The sequence below is a fragment of the Zingiber officinale genome, chromosome 7B, assembly GCF_018446385.1.
Source record: "Zingiber officinale cultivar Zhangliang chromosome 7B, Zo_v1.1, whole genome shotgun sequence".
NCBI classification, from domain to species: Eukaryota; Viridiplantae; Streptophyta; class Magnoliopsida; order Zingiberales; family Zingiberaceae; genus Zingiber; species Zingiber officinale.
In genome coordinates, this window is record NC_055999.1 from 58,077,443 (window position 1) to 58,090,953 (window position 13,511).

General features: G+C 42.9%; 2 protein-coding genes across 13 annotated transcripts; both read left to right on the forward strand.

Annotated features, from left to right (window-relative positions):
* The first annotated feature begins 1,056 nt into the window (after window positions 1-1,056).
* LOC122005781 (protein PYRICULARIA ORYZAE RESISTANCE 21-like) lies at window positions 1,057-2,484 on the forward strand. The gene is made up of 3 exons (XM_042560982.1): window positions 1,057-1,508; window positions 1,648-1,729; window positions 1,817-2,484. Exons 1-3 carry the CDS (start codon window positions 1,488-1,490, stop codon window positions 2,416-2,418), a joined length of 705 nt encoding a protein of 234 aa, XP_042416916.1. The 5' UTR covers window positions 1,057-1,487; the 3' UTR covers window positions 2,419-2,484.
* A 927-nt stretch (window positions 2,485-3,411) lies between these two features.
* On the forward strand, window positions 3,412-12,890 carry LOC122005783 (formin-like protein 20). 12 transcript variants are annotated; one of them, XR_006118543.1, is made up of 18 exons: window positions 3,415-3,955; window positions 4,048-4,745; window positions 4,840-5,061; window positions 5,159-9,381; window positions 9,488-9,605; window positions 9,714-9,785; window positions 10,036-10,134; window positions 10,276-10,317; window positions 10,831-10,911; window positions 11,008-11,058; window positions 11,133-11,214; window positions 11,293-11,382; window positions 11,503-11,574; window positions 11,658-11,774; window positions 11,857-11,958; window positions 12,029-12,095; window positions 12,185-12,484; window positions 12,589-12,890. XR_006118543.1 is itself a non-coding variant. In XM_042560984.1 (17 exons), the coding sequence occupies exons 1-17, from the start codon at window positions 3,883-3,885 to the stop codon at window positions 12,298-12,300; spliced, it is 6,297 nt and encodes a 2,098-aa protein (XP_042416918.1). In that variant the 5' UTR covers window positions 3,419-3,882; the 3' UTR covers window positions 12,301-12,890. The 12 variants fall into 12 exon arrangements, 3 of the variants coding, with proteins under 3 accessions (XP_042416917.1, XP_042416918.1, XP_042416920.1); XR_006118540.1 differs by having other exon boundaries at window positions 3,417-3,955; window positions 11,133-11,387; window positions 11,857-11,925; window positions 12,579-12,890; XR_006118539.1 differs by having other exon boundaries at window positions 3,417-3,955; window positions 11,133-11,387; window positions 11,857-11,925.
* Window positions 12,891-13,511: the final 621 nt, after the last annotated feature.

The window sequence follows — 13,511 nt, forward strand, 5'->3', positions numbered from 1 at the left end:
AAATTTCTGTTTTTGTTGCGATATGAAAAAAAGATTAGGAAAGTCGTGTCGTTGCAAAACACTGAAAGAGTGCAAACTGTTTGAGCCCTCTAGCACTTGTTGATATTGCACCACTAATTTGCATCCCTAATGGTTTCGACACCTTTTTAATGTAAAGGGAACAACTTTTTCTTTGTGTAAAGAGAAATGAATGGCGAAGAGACTAGAGAATTAGGTTCTTCCTAGAAAGTGCCTTTTTAAATACCACGGCACCTACTAGCTTTGCTTTGCCACCTATGAAGAGTAATGCAAAGAAAGGTGTGGTCTTAGGCTTTTCTAGGACGACATTTGTTTGTTAGAATCGATATCTTGTAGTGGGGAAAAAGAAAGCTAGATACGATGTAGTTTGATTCATAAACAAAGCCAAGGAGGAGGCTAAGTTTGTGGTATATCGACATTTAAACTTAGCAAATGTCAAGTGGCTTTAAAACCTTCTATTTAGTAAGAAACAGTACTCAATTGATGTGGCATGAGTCGATAATCATAGTCAATATAAGGTATAGTACTTGTCCCCTCTAACATTTGCTAGCTAGCTTACTAGCACCGGACTCTTGCGTTAATTCTGAACCTATTGGGGCTGAATTTGACTCTTTTCGTGTTTTCTTAATTAATTGTCTGTAATGTTCTTTTAGCTTCTTTAGTTGGGCCATGAGTGGATTTGGTGGCTAGCAGCGGATGATGACAACTATTCCAGTGTATATACAAAAATGATTGACAAGTGAAAGGGATGTATTATATTTTCTTACTTCACTTTAACACTAATTTGTTGCTGTTGCTGGCCTCTTAAGTTATTAGGCCTCGTCGATATGATCAGTGTAGATATGAGCCATAACAGTTATCTTTCTCAAGGAGTAATATTATGCTACAAGAATATTTCCTACTCAAACCACCAATTTGAGTCATGAAAAATGTTGAGGAATGGTGATGTTAGGTAAAAGGGTGATTGATATCTGCTGCTGGTATTTAAGACAGCTAAAGGCCATATATAGAGATCATAAAGAGCTTTACAAAGAAGGGGTTTGAAAGAGCCACCTCAGTGAATGAATAATTCAGAAATAATTACCTCTATACTCCGAGTTGAGTGGTGTATTAGATCTTGACAGACAACGCCAAAATCTTGTGAGCATGCGTCTTAATCGTATCCTCAATGGTCGTTGTGTTGTGAAAAACAATGCAAGCAGCAATAATTAATGAATGGTGAAGTTAAAGCTGCATGTGTGATTCTTGCATTGAATAATTTAGCAAGCAGATATATAGTCGGTGAAGATTCATCACATTTAGGCTTGCCACATATTATTGACTAGTTGGTCCATCACCTTTGCGTACATTGTTTTTTAAACTAGGATTTTTTTTTTTTATTTATTTTTGTTAAATGAAGAGTTGCTGCATCTATAAAGATAGCCCTTTTCCACCCTAAATTTTCAGGGTAGTTCCACAACTTGCAAGACATGGGTGAGAAAGAGCCCAAGGTACTCCATTTCCCATTTCCCATTTCCCATATCCCTTATTATGCTGATTTTTCAACAATTCAATTTACTATGTTGTTCTGTAAAAGATAGTTTTCTCTTCTTTATTATGTAATCTGCATTTCTGAATTGTCTCTCACAGATCGCCACAGTCATCATCAAGGTTGATCTCGAATGCTGTTGCTGCTCCAAGAAGATCAAGAGCACTCTGTGCAAGCTCCAGAGTTAGAATTTATTTCTTTAGTTACTACTTTTTTAAGTTTCGGAGTAGAGTAGAGTTAGATAGTAACAGGTTTTGTTGTGTGTTTTAGAGCGATTCAAGGTCAATTCCATCGTTTTCGATGATAAGAAGGGCACGGTCACCGTCTCCGGCGCTTTCAATCCGGACTGCTTCATCAAGAAGCTCTGCTGCATGGCGCACAAGGTGATTAAGGACATCCAAATCAAAAAACCAGACCCACCTCCGCCGCCGCCGCCGCCCGAGCCAAAACCAGCTCCTCCCCCGCCCGAACCCACCCCGCCGCCCGCACCCGATCCGCCACCGCCACCCGCGCCGGAACCACCTCCGCCGGCCCCAGAGCCGCCGCCCCCTCCCGCACCGGAACCCCCGCCAAAGCCGAAGCCGAAGCCGAAGCCAGAGCCGGCGCCTCCGCCGGAGGTGCTGCTTAAGTTTCCGATGTGGGCGTTCCCGACCCCGGTATGGCCCTGCTGCTACCAGCCGTGTCCCTGCTACGAGCCGCGCCACGGTTGCTGCCGCTGCTGCTCCTGCGGCCACGTCTCCGACGGCCAACCTCCACCGGCGGCCGTTCCTCCTCCGCAGCCAGTGTATTACGGCGGCTTCCCCTGCTTCGAAGAGCAAGGCTACAAGATAGTGTGCGAAGACGAGCCTTCCTATGGCTGCTCCGTCATGTAATCTAATAATTCTCTAGCGATCGACAACAATAAGAATAACAAGCGAGCGCATGTTTTCATTTACAAATGCATCGACTTTGTGTGGCCCATCCATCGCCGGCGGTGGATGCTACGCCGATTCGCCGAAGGTGCCGATGCGCCGTGGTGGTGCACGAGTGGGATGGGTTACCTACCGGTTGGCGACGACAAACGTGAATGACGCATGGGGTCCCACTAAGTAGTTGTGCTGTGGACTGTGGCATGTGGTCTAGTCACCGGTATGGGAAGGAAATGGAAGATTCCTCTATTCTTACGCTATTAGACTTTTTACACCTTGATAATTATAATTTTGGATTTAGTAGTTCAAGGTCAACTTTTCTCCATCCCTAAGTAGAATCGACATTGAGATAATAGTTCACCATGTTTGAGAATTAGTTTAGGGCGCAAGTTAAAGGCTTTGCTTAAGGCTCAAATTGATTCCATAAAAAAAAATCAAAGAAGGAAAGTAGATTCTCTCGGCTAAAGTTTATCCTTTTGGCTTTATGTCAAAGGAATATATATATTCCTTATCACATTCAAAGACTATTTTTATTTCATTTTTCACTCTAATCAATATATACTCAAATATCAAAAGCATATCAAGTCAATTAATTGAATGGGTTATGCTTAAAATGAGCCCAATGACCCAAGTCATCTGGGAAAGCTAATTGAGCGATGTCAAGTGGGAAATACTCATTAGCCTCATTTGAATAATTTAAATATAGTTTCCACATGAATTGGACCACTATGTCAATGGGTCGACAACTATAGAGACGTATATAAATGGGATGTTATTATAATATTAAATAAATAAAAATAAGATTTTATCGGGTCAGCATCTATCTATTTTGTTCGCTGAGATTAAGACCATTAAAATAATTAATTCTTTTTAAAATAAATAATTTTGAAACTAATTCAAAGTTTTATGAACATCCATGCTCGACCCACTTGCCGCGTCTCAACCAATCGACCCCACAAAATCCAAAACAAGTATGTGTACTCGACCAAAACTGACCCCTATGCCCACCGTCCATTTAACCGGAGTACTTGCGCATTCCGGGCGGGACCCGCAACAGGGAGTTTCGATTTATAAAAGGTGGCTCCCAGCTGGTGCGGCGGGGTGGACTCGCCACGTCGGCTGAGGCAACGAGAAGCCGCCCGGCGTTGGTGGTGCCCGCGGCTGAGCTGGCTTTATTGGCCTCCTCCAAAAAAAAAGTTGGAAAAAAAGAAACATCGCCATTTCTGCACGACCTTTTTTGTTTTCCCCACCTCTATTCCCGGCGACGCGCTCACTGCTCCGGCGAAACGCCTTCGATCTCCCCGTCGCGTCGCACGCTGGACGCGCTGGTCCCGCCTCCCGGTCCCCTAGTCGGCACTGGAACATTCGTAGCTCCAGGGATTTGGATCGGAAGGCAGGAACCACGGCCGCCGGTGGCGGCGCCGGCGGATGGCGCTCTTTAGGAGGCTCTTCTACCGGAAGCCGCCCGATCGACTTCTGGAGATCACCGATAGGGTCTACGGTAATTCATCTTCCTCAGTCTTTCTCGAATCTTCTTGGTCGTCTTCTTCTTCTTCGTCTGTTACTTACGATCGATTTGGGGGTGGGTTTCAGTGTTCGATTGTTGTTTTTCTTCGGAAACGATGGAAGAAGACGATTACCACAAGTATGTAGAGGAGATCGTTTTCCAACTCCGCGAGCATTTCCCCGACGCTTCCTTCCTGGTCATCAATTTCGAGGGCGAGGTGGAGAGCAACATCTCCCACATCTTGTCCCACTACGACATCACCACCCGGAGCTACCCTCGCCATTACGAAGGCTGCCCGGTTCTTCCCCTGGAGATCATCCACCACTTCCTGCGGTTGTGCGAGAGCTGGCTGCCCTTCGAACGGCAGCAAAATGTGCTGATGATGCATTGCGAGCGAGGCGGGTGGCCGATTCTCGCCTTCATGCTCGCCAGCCTCCTGCTTTACCGGCGGCAGTACAGTGGCGAACAGAGGACGCTGGAGATGGTGTACAAGCAGGCGCCCAAGGAATTGCTTCAACTATTGTCTCCGTTGAACCCTCAGCCTTCCCATATCAGATACCTGCAATACATTTCCAAGATTGGTAGCGATTCATGGCCTCCTCAGGATACTCCCTTCACCTTGGATTGCTTGATTCTGAGAGTCGTGCCCAATTTTGATGGACGAGGAGGTTGCAGGCCCATCGTCCGTGTCTATGGTCAGGATCCTCTCTTCCCTGCCGACAGAAGTTCCAAGCTTCTTTTCTCCACGGCCAAGACAAGGAAGCATGTTCGCCATTATAGACAGGTCAAAATGCTTGGAGAAATAATGCCATTGTTCTTACTTAATTCCATATCATTACCTTCTCTTTTTTTTGTTGTTTTTTTAAATTGAATCGCAGGCTGAAGATGCACCAATAAAGTTAAATGTCCGCTGTTGTGTTCAAGGAGATTTGGTCCTCGAATGCATCAACGTGGATGAGTATCTGGAAGAAGAGGTGATAATGTTCAGGGTGATGTTCAACACGACCTTCGTTCAATCTTATATTTTGATGCTAACTCTTGAGGATATTGACATCGCTTGGGATGCTAAGGAGCGCTTTCCAAAGGACTTCAATGCAGAGGTACGATCGATCATCTTTGTTTTTTGACTAGTGTGATGGGCACTCTTTTGCCTTTGCTTAGTATTTTGGGGTTGAAAGCAATTCATCCCTGAATCAGGTACTCTTTTCAGAGTTTGAAGCCGGTTCCGATAGTTCCACCGAAATGGGAGTTATAGTTGAGGATGAGATGGAAGTTGGCTCGGCAGAAGAGTTCTTTGAGGCAGAAGAGATCTTTAGTAGTCCTGAATGGCACGATGGGCAAAGGGATCTTGATATGCAGTCAGCTATTTTTTCAAACACATTAGAGGCTTTAGTTCCTGACAGAAACCAGTTGGAATCTTTTACTCCTGAACAATTTAGTCTTTTGGACGATGGGATTATTCTGCCTGGAGAGGGATCTATAGAAGGAAACATGGATAGAGCCTATGCCAAACAAGGGAAAATTCTCATGGATAAGTTGATCCACAAAACAAACTCCAAAAATTTCTCATTTGAAGAGAAAAGGAGATCAGAAAAGTCAAGAAAGAATTCAGAAAGTTTTGAATTAAGAAAGACTTGCGGGGATGCGAATGAAAACGAGAAAATGGAACTACTTCTTGTCCATAACAAACAATCGCTGTCTTCTTCTTTATCTGATGACGAGATTGGCAAGCAGGGAAGTATGGGGAATGCCATTGAATTTCTAAAATCAAAGCCACACTTGTTCCATTCCAACCAAAGCAGTGATTCAAATTTGGTACATGAGCCATCACAATCTCACATGCTGTCCAAAACTCGTGGATTTTTTGAGAAGGAAGATGCCGAAGAAGCTATACGTGCAGTTACTGCTTCTACAGGCACCACTGTAACTTGTGGATCTCAGCTAGTGCCATCATCATCGCTTAAAACGAAGCAAGTTTCAGAGGCAATGCATACATATGGACGGCCTGCTATTTCAGATGCTTTGCCTCGCTCATCCCCACCACCTCCTCCACTGCCACCACGGCCACCACCTCCACCTCCATCACCATCCTTATCTCTTGCCAAATCTAATATATCTTCAACAAGTGAGAAGATAGTTCCTTCCCCAACACTGCAGTTTACAAACTCTCGAACATCATCATCTGTATTCTCTACATCTCCACAGAATATTGAAACATTGGAAGCTTCTCCTCCCCCAGTTCCAGATCCTCAGATGCTATGTAATTCTATTGCTCTGATCGCGGCTTTATCTTCACAATTGTCTGATCAACTTCGGTCTATGAAAATGGATCCTCTATTGCAATCTTCAGCTTTAAATTCATTACCTTTGAATTTAAATCTACCTTCAGTAGGCTCATCCTTCTCATCCCAACCACATACTTTTCAATCTCTTATTCCTTCACATGCCCGACCCTCTTCTTCTATTCATTCTGCTGCAGCTCCCATTTCTAATGCATTTTTGTCAGCACCATCTCATCCTTCTGATTCTAAACTTACTAAACCTTCTTATACATCATCAGTAGGTGGAAGAGGGTTAAGTAACATTCCCAAGGCCTCTTCATCTCCTCTGGGAGAGAGTGTTTATCATTCTCTACCTTTGAATTTACCTGTAGAGAAGGATACATTTGATAAAGAATATATTGGACTTGTCAATTCCTCATCACATCCAGGTGACCCATCTCTACTTTCTCCTCCAACAAATATAGGAGTTAAAATTTCACCTCCACCTCCACCTCCACCCCCACCTCCATGGATAAAATATACTAACAAGCATATTGCAGACACATTACCATCTTCTTGTGTTGAAGTTGACAATGCATCATCACATTTACCTCTGATGCCACAGATAGTGCAACCATCCTCTTCCCCAAGAACACATAATGTGTGTTTAACATCATCTCCATTAGGTTCTCCACCACCTCCGTCACCTCCACTTCCGATGTCACCTTCTGAAAGTGTTCAGAGAACATCTCTACCAATTTTATGTAGCAAGATAGATGAAGCTTCACATTCAGTGCAATCTATTGGAGTAATTGAAAAAGACCTAAGTCCACCTCCTCCTATAAGTAATTTGAAAGAATCTCAACCATCACCAACACCAACACCTCCTCCTCCTCTTCTTGGATTTTGTGGGTTACCTTCATCTTTGCCACCAGCAGTCCAAAGTTGTAAAACCCCACCTCCATCAACTCTCCTTGGAAATTATGAGGAACCTTCATCCTCCTCACCATCCTCCCCTAAAAATTCCACACAACCTCCAATGTCATTTCCACCACCACCACCTCCACCTCTGCCTGTTTCCCATCAAGGACGTGTAGAACTAGCTGATTCTCTTTTATATGGAGGAAATGATAAAGTTTTATTTTCAAAACAATCAGAAGCATTTGGAAAAGCTTCTAGTCCACCACCTCCTCCTCCTTCTACAAATTATGTACAAGTTTCAGCATCATCATCCTCACCACTATTGCCATTACCGTCGGTTACAAGTTGTGTAAAAAGTTCACCATTAACTCCACCACCACCACCACCACCACCACCTCCTCCTCCTCCTCCTCCTCCTCCAACTGCTACTACGATTTGTGTGCAAAATTTGCCACCACAATTGCCTTTACTTCCTCTTATAAGTTGTGTACAAGATTTACAGCTAGTGCCTACACCGCAGCTACTACCATCTCCTTCTACAAATTATGTGCAAGGTCCACCACCACAGCCATCGCCACAGCTTCCTCCAACAAGTAGTGAGCTAGGTCCCCAATCAACATCTGTCCCACCACCTCCCCCTCCAAATTTTGCACAAGATTTGCCGTCACAGACCCCACCATTGCCGCCACCACTACCACCTATAAGTTGTGTGCAAAGTTTACTAGTACCTCCATCGCCACCTCCGCCACCAATGCCGCCGCCACCTCCTACAAATTGTGTGCAATATTCACCACCACCACCATATAATTGTTGTGAGCAAGCTCAACCACTATTTCTATTTTCAAATACACCTCTAGCACCTCCACCTCCACCTCCACCTCTTATGTATGGAGGTTGTGCTCAATCTTATCCTCCACCTCCTCTATTAGAAGGTTGTGTTCAACCTCCCCCTCCCCCTCCACCAAGAAGCTATGAAGGATCTTCTCTACTCATTGATAGTTCTGGGGAAACTCCAGCTCTAGTTTCATCTCTTGGAGGATTAGAGCAAGTCTCACTTCCCCCATCAACCACAAGTGATCTTGGGCATGTTGCACCTCTACTACCACTTCCTAAAAGTTCTCAACAAGCCCCACCATCATCACCTCCTAAAGAATTTGGGTGCCCTCCTACACCACCACCACCACCTCCTCCTAAAGAATTTGGGTGCCCTCCTACACCACCACCACCACCTCCTCCTAAAGAATTTGGGTGCCCTCCTACACCACCACCACCTCCTCTTAAAGAATTTGGGTGTCCTCCTACACCACCACCTCGTCCTGGATGTTTTGGGCAAGTTGCACCACCACCACCACCACCACCACCACCTCCACCACACTCAATAGATTTTGAGGGCTCTCGTGCTCCGCCACCACCATTCGGAGGTTCAGAAGCTCCTCCTTTACTGCCGCTGCCGCCCCCTGGAAATTTTGGAGGAGCTCCCCCTCCCCCTCCCCCTTCACCCATTGGAGATTTTGGAGGAGCTCCTCCTCCACCACCACCACCACCACCTGTTGGTTTTGGCGGAGACCCACCTCCTCCTCCACCCATTGGAGGTTTTGGAGGAGCTCCTCCTCCACCACCACCACCCGTTGGTTTTGGAGGAGCCCCACCTCCTCCTCCACCCATTGGATGTTTCGGAGGAGCTCCTACGCCACCACCACCACCTGGAGGTTTTGGAGGAGCTCCACCTCCTCCTCCACCCATTGGATGTTTCGGAGGAGCTCCTACGCCACCACCACCACCTGGAGGTTTTGGAGGAGCTCCACCTCCACCACCACCCATTGGATGCTTCGGAGGAGCTCCTACGCCACCACCACCACCTGGAGGTTTTGGAGGAGCTCCACCTCCTCCTCCACCCATTGGATGTTTCGGAGGAGCTCCTGCTCCACCACCACCACCCGGTGGTTTTGGACGAGCTCCACCTCCCCCACTACCAGGTGGGGCTCCACTTCCACCGCCTATCCCTGGAGGTGGCCCTCCACCTCCACCAGGAGGCCCTGGGGCTCCACCACCTCCTCCAGGTTCACAAGGAATGAGAGGTTCGGCACCAAATCCCTTGGCGGGAGGAAGGGGACGCCCTATGGGACCCGGTGCAGCAGCTCGAAAGTCACCATTTAAGCCATTGCATTGGGTGAAAGTTACTAAAGCAATGCAGGGTAGCTTATGGGCTGAACTACAAAAGCATGCTGACGCTCAAAGGTATACATTTTTTTCTCTTTTAAAATACTATAATCTCTGATTTATTTTTATATAGATTTGCATATATATTTTCTTAAAACTTAGAATGAATGACTTTTAAATGCAGCACTTCTGGGTTTGATGTATCAGAACTTGAAACTCTTTTCTCTGCTGTTGCTCCGAAGCCAAATGGAAAATCTGAAGGAAAAAACAAAGCCGCTGCCAAGAGCGACAAAGTTCACTTGGTAATTTAATTATGTTTCAATTGACACATTATCTCTATTATAAGAAATGAGTGTTTATAAATTGGAAATTTCCTTACTACTTTCTATATCATAATTAAAAATTTGTAGGTTGACCTAAGGCGAGCCAATAATACTGAAATCATGCTAACCAAAATCAAGATGCCATTGCCCGAGATGATGGTAGGTTCATCCTTTGTTGACAAATTTTGTAATTATCATATTATTATTATTTGTTAGGCCAATGTGGGGATGGAACAATTGTTCTTATATTATTTTCCATCCAGGAAACAAAAGAAAATAATAGATATATAAATGTATCATCCACGTATACACAACATAGTATGCGGAGTGGACCTTGTAGTTAACTAATCTTTTTCAAATTCATCAGAAAAAATTAAACTTATTTTTCCTATATGTTTCCAATTTTTAGAATGCTGTTCTAGAATTGAATGAATCACTTCTTGATGGCGATCAAGTAGAAAACTTAATAAAGTTTTGTCCCACAAAGGAAGAAATGGAGCTTCTTAAGGCATGTATATATCGTTGTGCCCTTTCTATCTATTCTTGTACATTGTTGTGGCAGAAAAAAATGTTTTTTTTTAATAATTTGAATGTGGCTTATTTGAGAGAAACCTCATTAAAATTGTTATTGCAATTCTTTGGTTGTTAGGGTTACACCGGCAATATTGAAAGTCTTGGAAAATGCGAACAGGTATATATATACATACCCATCTTTCATTGATAATTTTTTAATTCATAAATTCCATGATGTTTGCTAACTGATTGAAGATAGTTTGAATTGCATGCGTTTCTATTATCAGTTACAGCTAAATTGTTTGATGACAATATTCTAAAGAAATTATTTGTGTATTTTCGTGACTTCTAATAGGAAACTATAATAAATCAAAACTCTTCCCTAGAGCCTTAAATTTGGAGGAAATAGCTTCCCATCTTAGAAGAACAATATGTATATCTGTGCAAATTTGCTGAAGTTCCCTTATCTGAAACTCTAGGTTTTTAATGGAAGCACACACTATCTATGCATATCTAGGTAACCCATCCCACATAAATAGATCACACATCTATGAGGTGCTTTCCTCTATGCATTATAGCTCATTCAAAACTCCACTGTTCATGAATATTTATCTAATCTCTATCCAATAATATAACTTTAGATGATATATATTTTGAATTAGAAAATAATTAATGCTCAATTGTAATGCAGTTCTTTTTAGAGTTGATGACAGTGCCACGAGTTGAATCCAAGTTGAGAGTATTCGCATTCAAGATTCAGTTCAATGCACAGGTCCATATATAATTTCTTTATTTCTCTAATCTCTTTGCATATCTAAAAAATTCTTAATATTATTTTGAAAATTTTCCCTATCATTTTTCTTTTCAGATGACAGATATAAAGAAGAGTTTGAACACTGTTGATTCTGCTTGTGACGAGGTAAATCCTTTGAAAATGTTTGCATTTTCAAGTGCACCTGATGGATAACTCTTTTTTTCTTTATGGTGTTTCAGGTTCGCAACTCCGATAAGCTCAAGGAAATCATGAAAAAGATTTTATATCTCGGAAACACACTAAACCAGGGAACTGCAAGAGGTATACTTTCTTGTTTGTTTTTGAGGATTTTAATGTTAATTTTTTTTCTCATGGATTGTTGTTATCAATGTTGTATAGGATCTGCAGTTGGTTTCAAATTGGATAGCCTTCTAAAGCTTACGGATACTCGTGCAACTAATAACAAGATGACCTTGATGCATTACCTATGTAAGGTGTGGTCTTTTGTTAAAAAAGGATGAGGATTCAATATGCTCTCCGAGATTGTTACTACTTGATTTCAGATTGGAACTTTAAAGTTACATTTCATGCATTATTAATGAGTTCCAGGTCCTTGCTGAGAAGTTCCCACAACTTCTGGATTTCCACGAAGCTTTTGTCAGCTTGGAAGCTGCATCAAAGGTTTCTAAATTTCGATACAAGTTTCTTACTCTCTCAAAGCTCTTGGTTCTCATGATACTAAAGGGCTATATTTGTGTTTGCAGATACCATTGAAATCGGTGGCAGAAGAACAGCAGCAGATAGTTAAGGGGTTAGAAAAGGTTGAAGTGGAATTAAAAGCTTCAGAAAACGATGGCCCAGTATCAGAAACTTTTTGCAAGGTACGCGCTCCTACTTTCTGAATTCAAGCTGCAGTTGATTCACACTTGAGTTGCTGGTATCACTGAAGAAATTTGTGTCTAGACTTTGAAGGAGTTCACTTCGGTTGCTGCAGCACAAGTCGCATCCTTGACAGCACTAAATACTGCAGTTGTATGCCTCTGAAACGTGGACTATATGTTCATTGTAATATCCTATTACTTCAAATTTCTGATATGAACTATAAGATTTATCAATGTCTTTAAAATTCTGACAGGCTAAAAATGCTGATTCACTTGCGCTATATTTCGGTGAAGACCCTACGCGCTGCCCGTTCGAACAAGGTACTTTATTTTTAAACCAGAATCTCTATAGCTACTTTGATAAACCAAGGAGGATTTGTGAGAATTCCATCAATACATTGAACATGTAGTCGTCACTACTATTCTGAATTTTGTACGATTGTTTCGGCGGGCACATGAGGAGAACTGCAAGCAGGCTGAGCTCGAGAAGAAAAAAGCTGAGGACAAGTCAAAAGAGGCAAAGTGAAACACAGGAAAGAGACTCTGAAGCTGACATATCCACATCCAGGCATTGCTTTTTCAGCCCTGCCTACTGTTGTGTCCGAGATGTACATACACGATTTGGCCAGCGAGCAATCTGAGATCTTTGCACGGTCAGATGACTAAGAAAATTGCAGACTGGACTCCACCTCCTGCACAACCCCTTAGTGGTAAACTGCTTTCAGTTCATCTTGTTTAAGAGGGGCAGTATTTTTGAAATCCCCTTTGGGTTCACACTTTTTTCTGGGAAATTTACACATACAGTTTTGGGTAGGGAGATAGGGTAGCCTCTCCTCGGTTCGCCCAACCGGTTGAATTGACTAATCCAGTCCGATCTATAAACCACTGAAGGCGACTTACTAAACTTCTTGGCTAAAACAGCCTCCAGGCCTAAAATCCCACATTGTGAAGAGCTAACCTGAAACGTCACATGATTTATTATGTACAGTTTAGCTTTATGCCATTGTAATATTTTTTTTTTAAATTTTTCTAATCAAATAGTAGGTAGTAGATATGAGTGTAGATAAAGAAGTGTTAATTATATATTGAGGGTGAAACAGGCCTAAGATTCAGAAATTTGTATCATCTTGCTCTTCTACTCTTTTTAGGAATTCTTGTGAAAAAATTTTGTAATTAAAGTCCTATTTAAAGAGACAGGTTTTGTTGGGTAGAAAATATGTTCTAAATGCATGATAGACGAATTAATTAAATGTGATAAAAACTTACGGCGATCTCTCGCAGATCCGTAATTGACAATGACGAAACTCGCTGTCGGAAGAGCGATCACAGGATCGGAAAGCCCTCCGTAATTCCACAAACCAAATCCCGCCGCCTTGGATGTTCTCCTCTTACTCTCGTCGCACACTCGCAATTTCACACACCCTGAGCCTTGGACGGACCCCCTTTATATAGGGAAATACATTAAAGGCATAATGGACTTTTCCATTATGAGTAGTGGGGAACATGGGCCACGTTCCCCACTATCCCCATTTCTAACATCTCCCACTCGTCCAAGGTAAGTCACTAAGACTAGTTCATTCAGGTAAGTCACAAAGACTTAATAAGTCACATAGACTATTAGAGAGTTTGGTCACATAGACCATATGAGAACATCCAATCCATACTTAGAGAAAATGGTTCGTGCGACAGCAAGCACACTGAGCGATAGTTGCTAAGAAGATTGTTACACCTTGACTT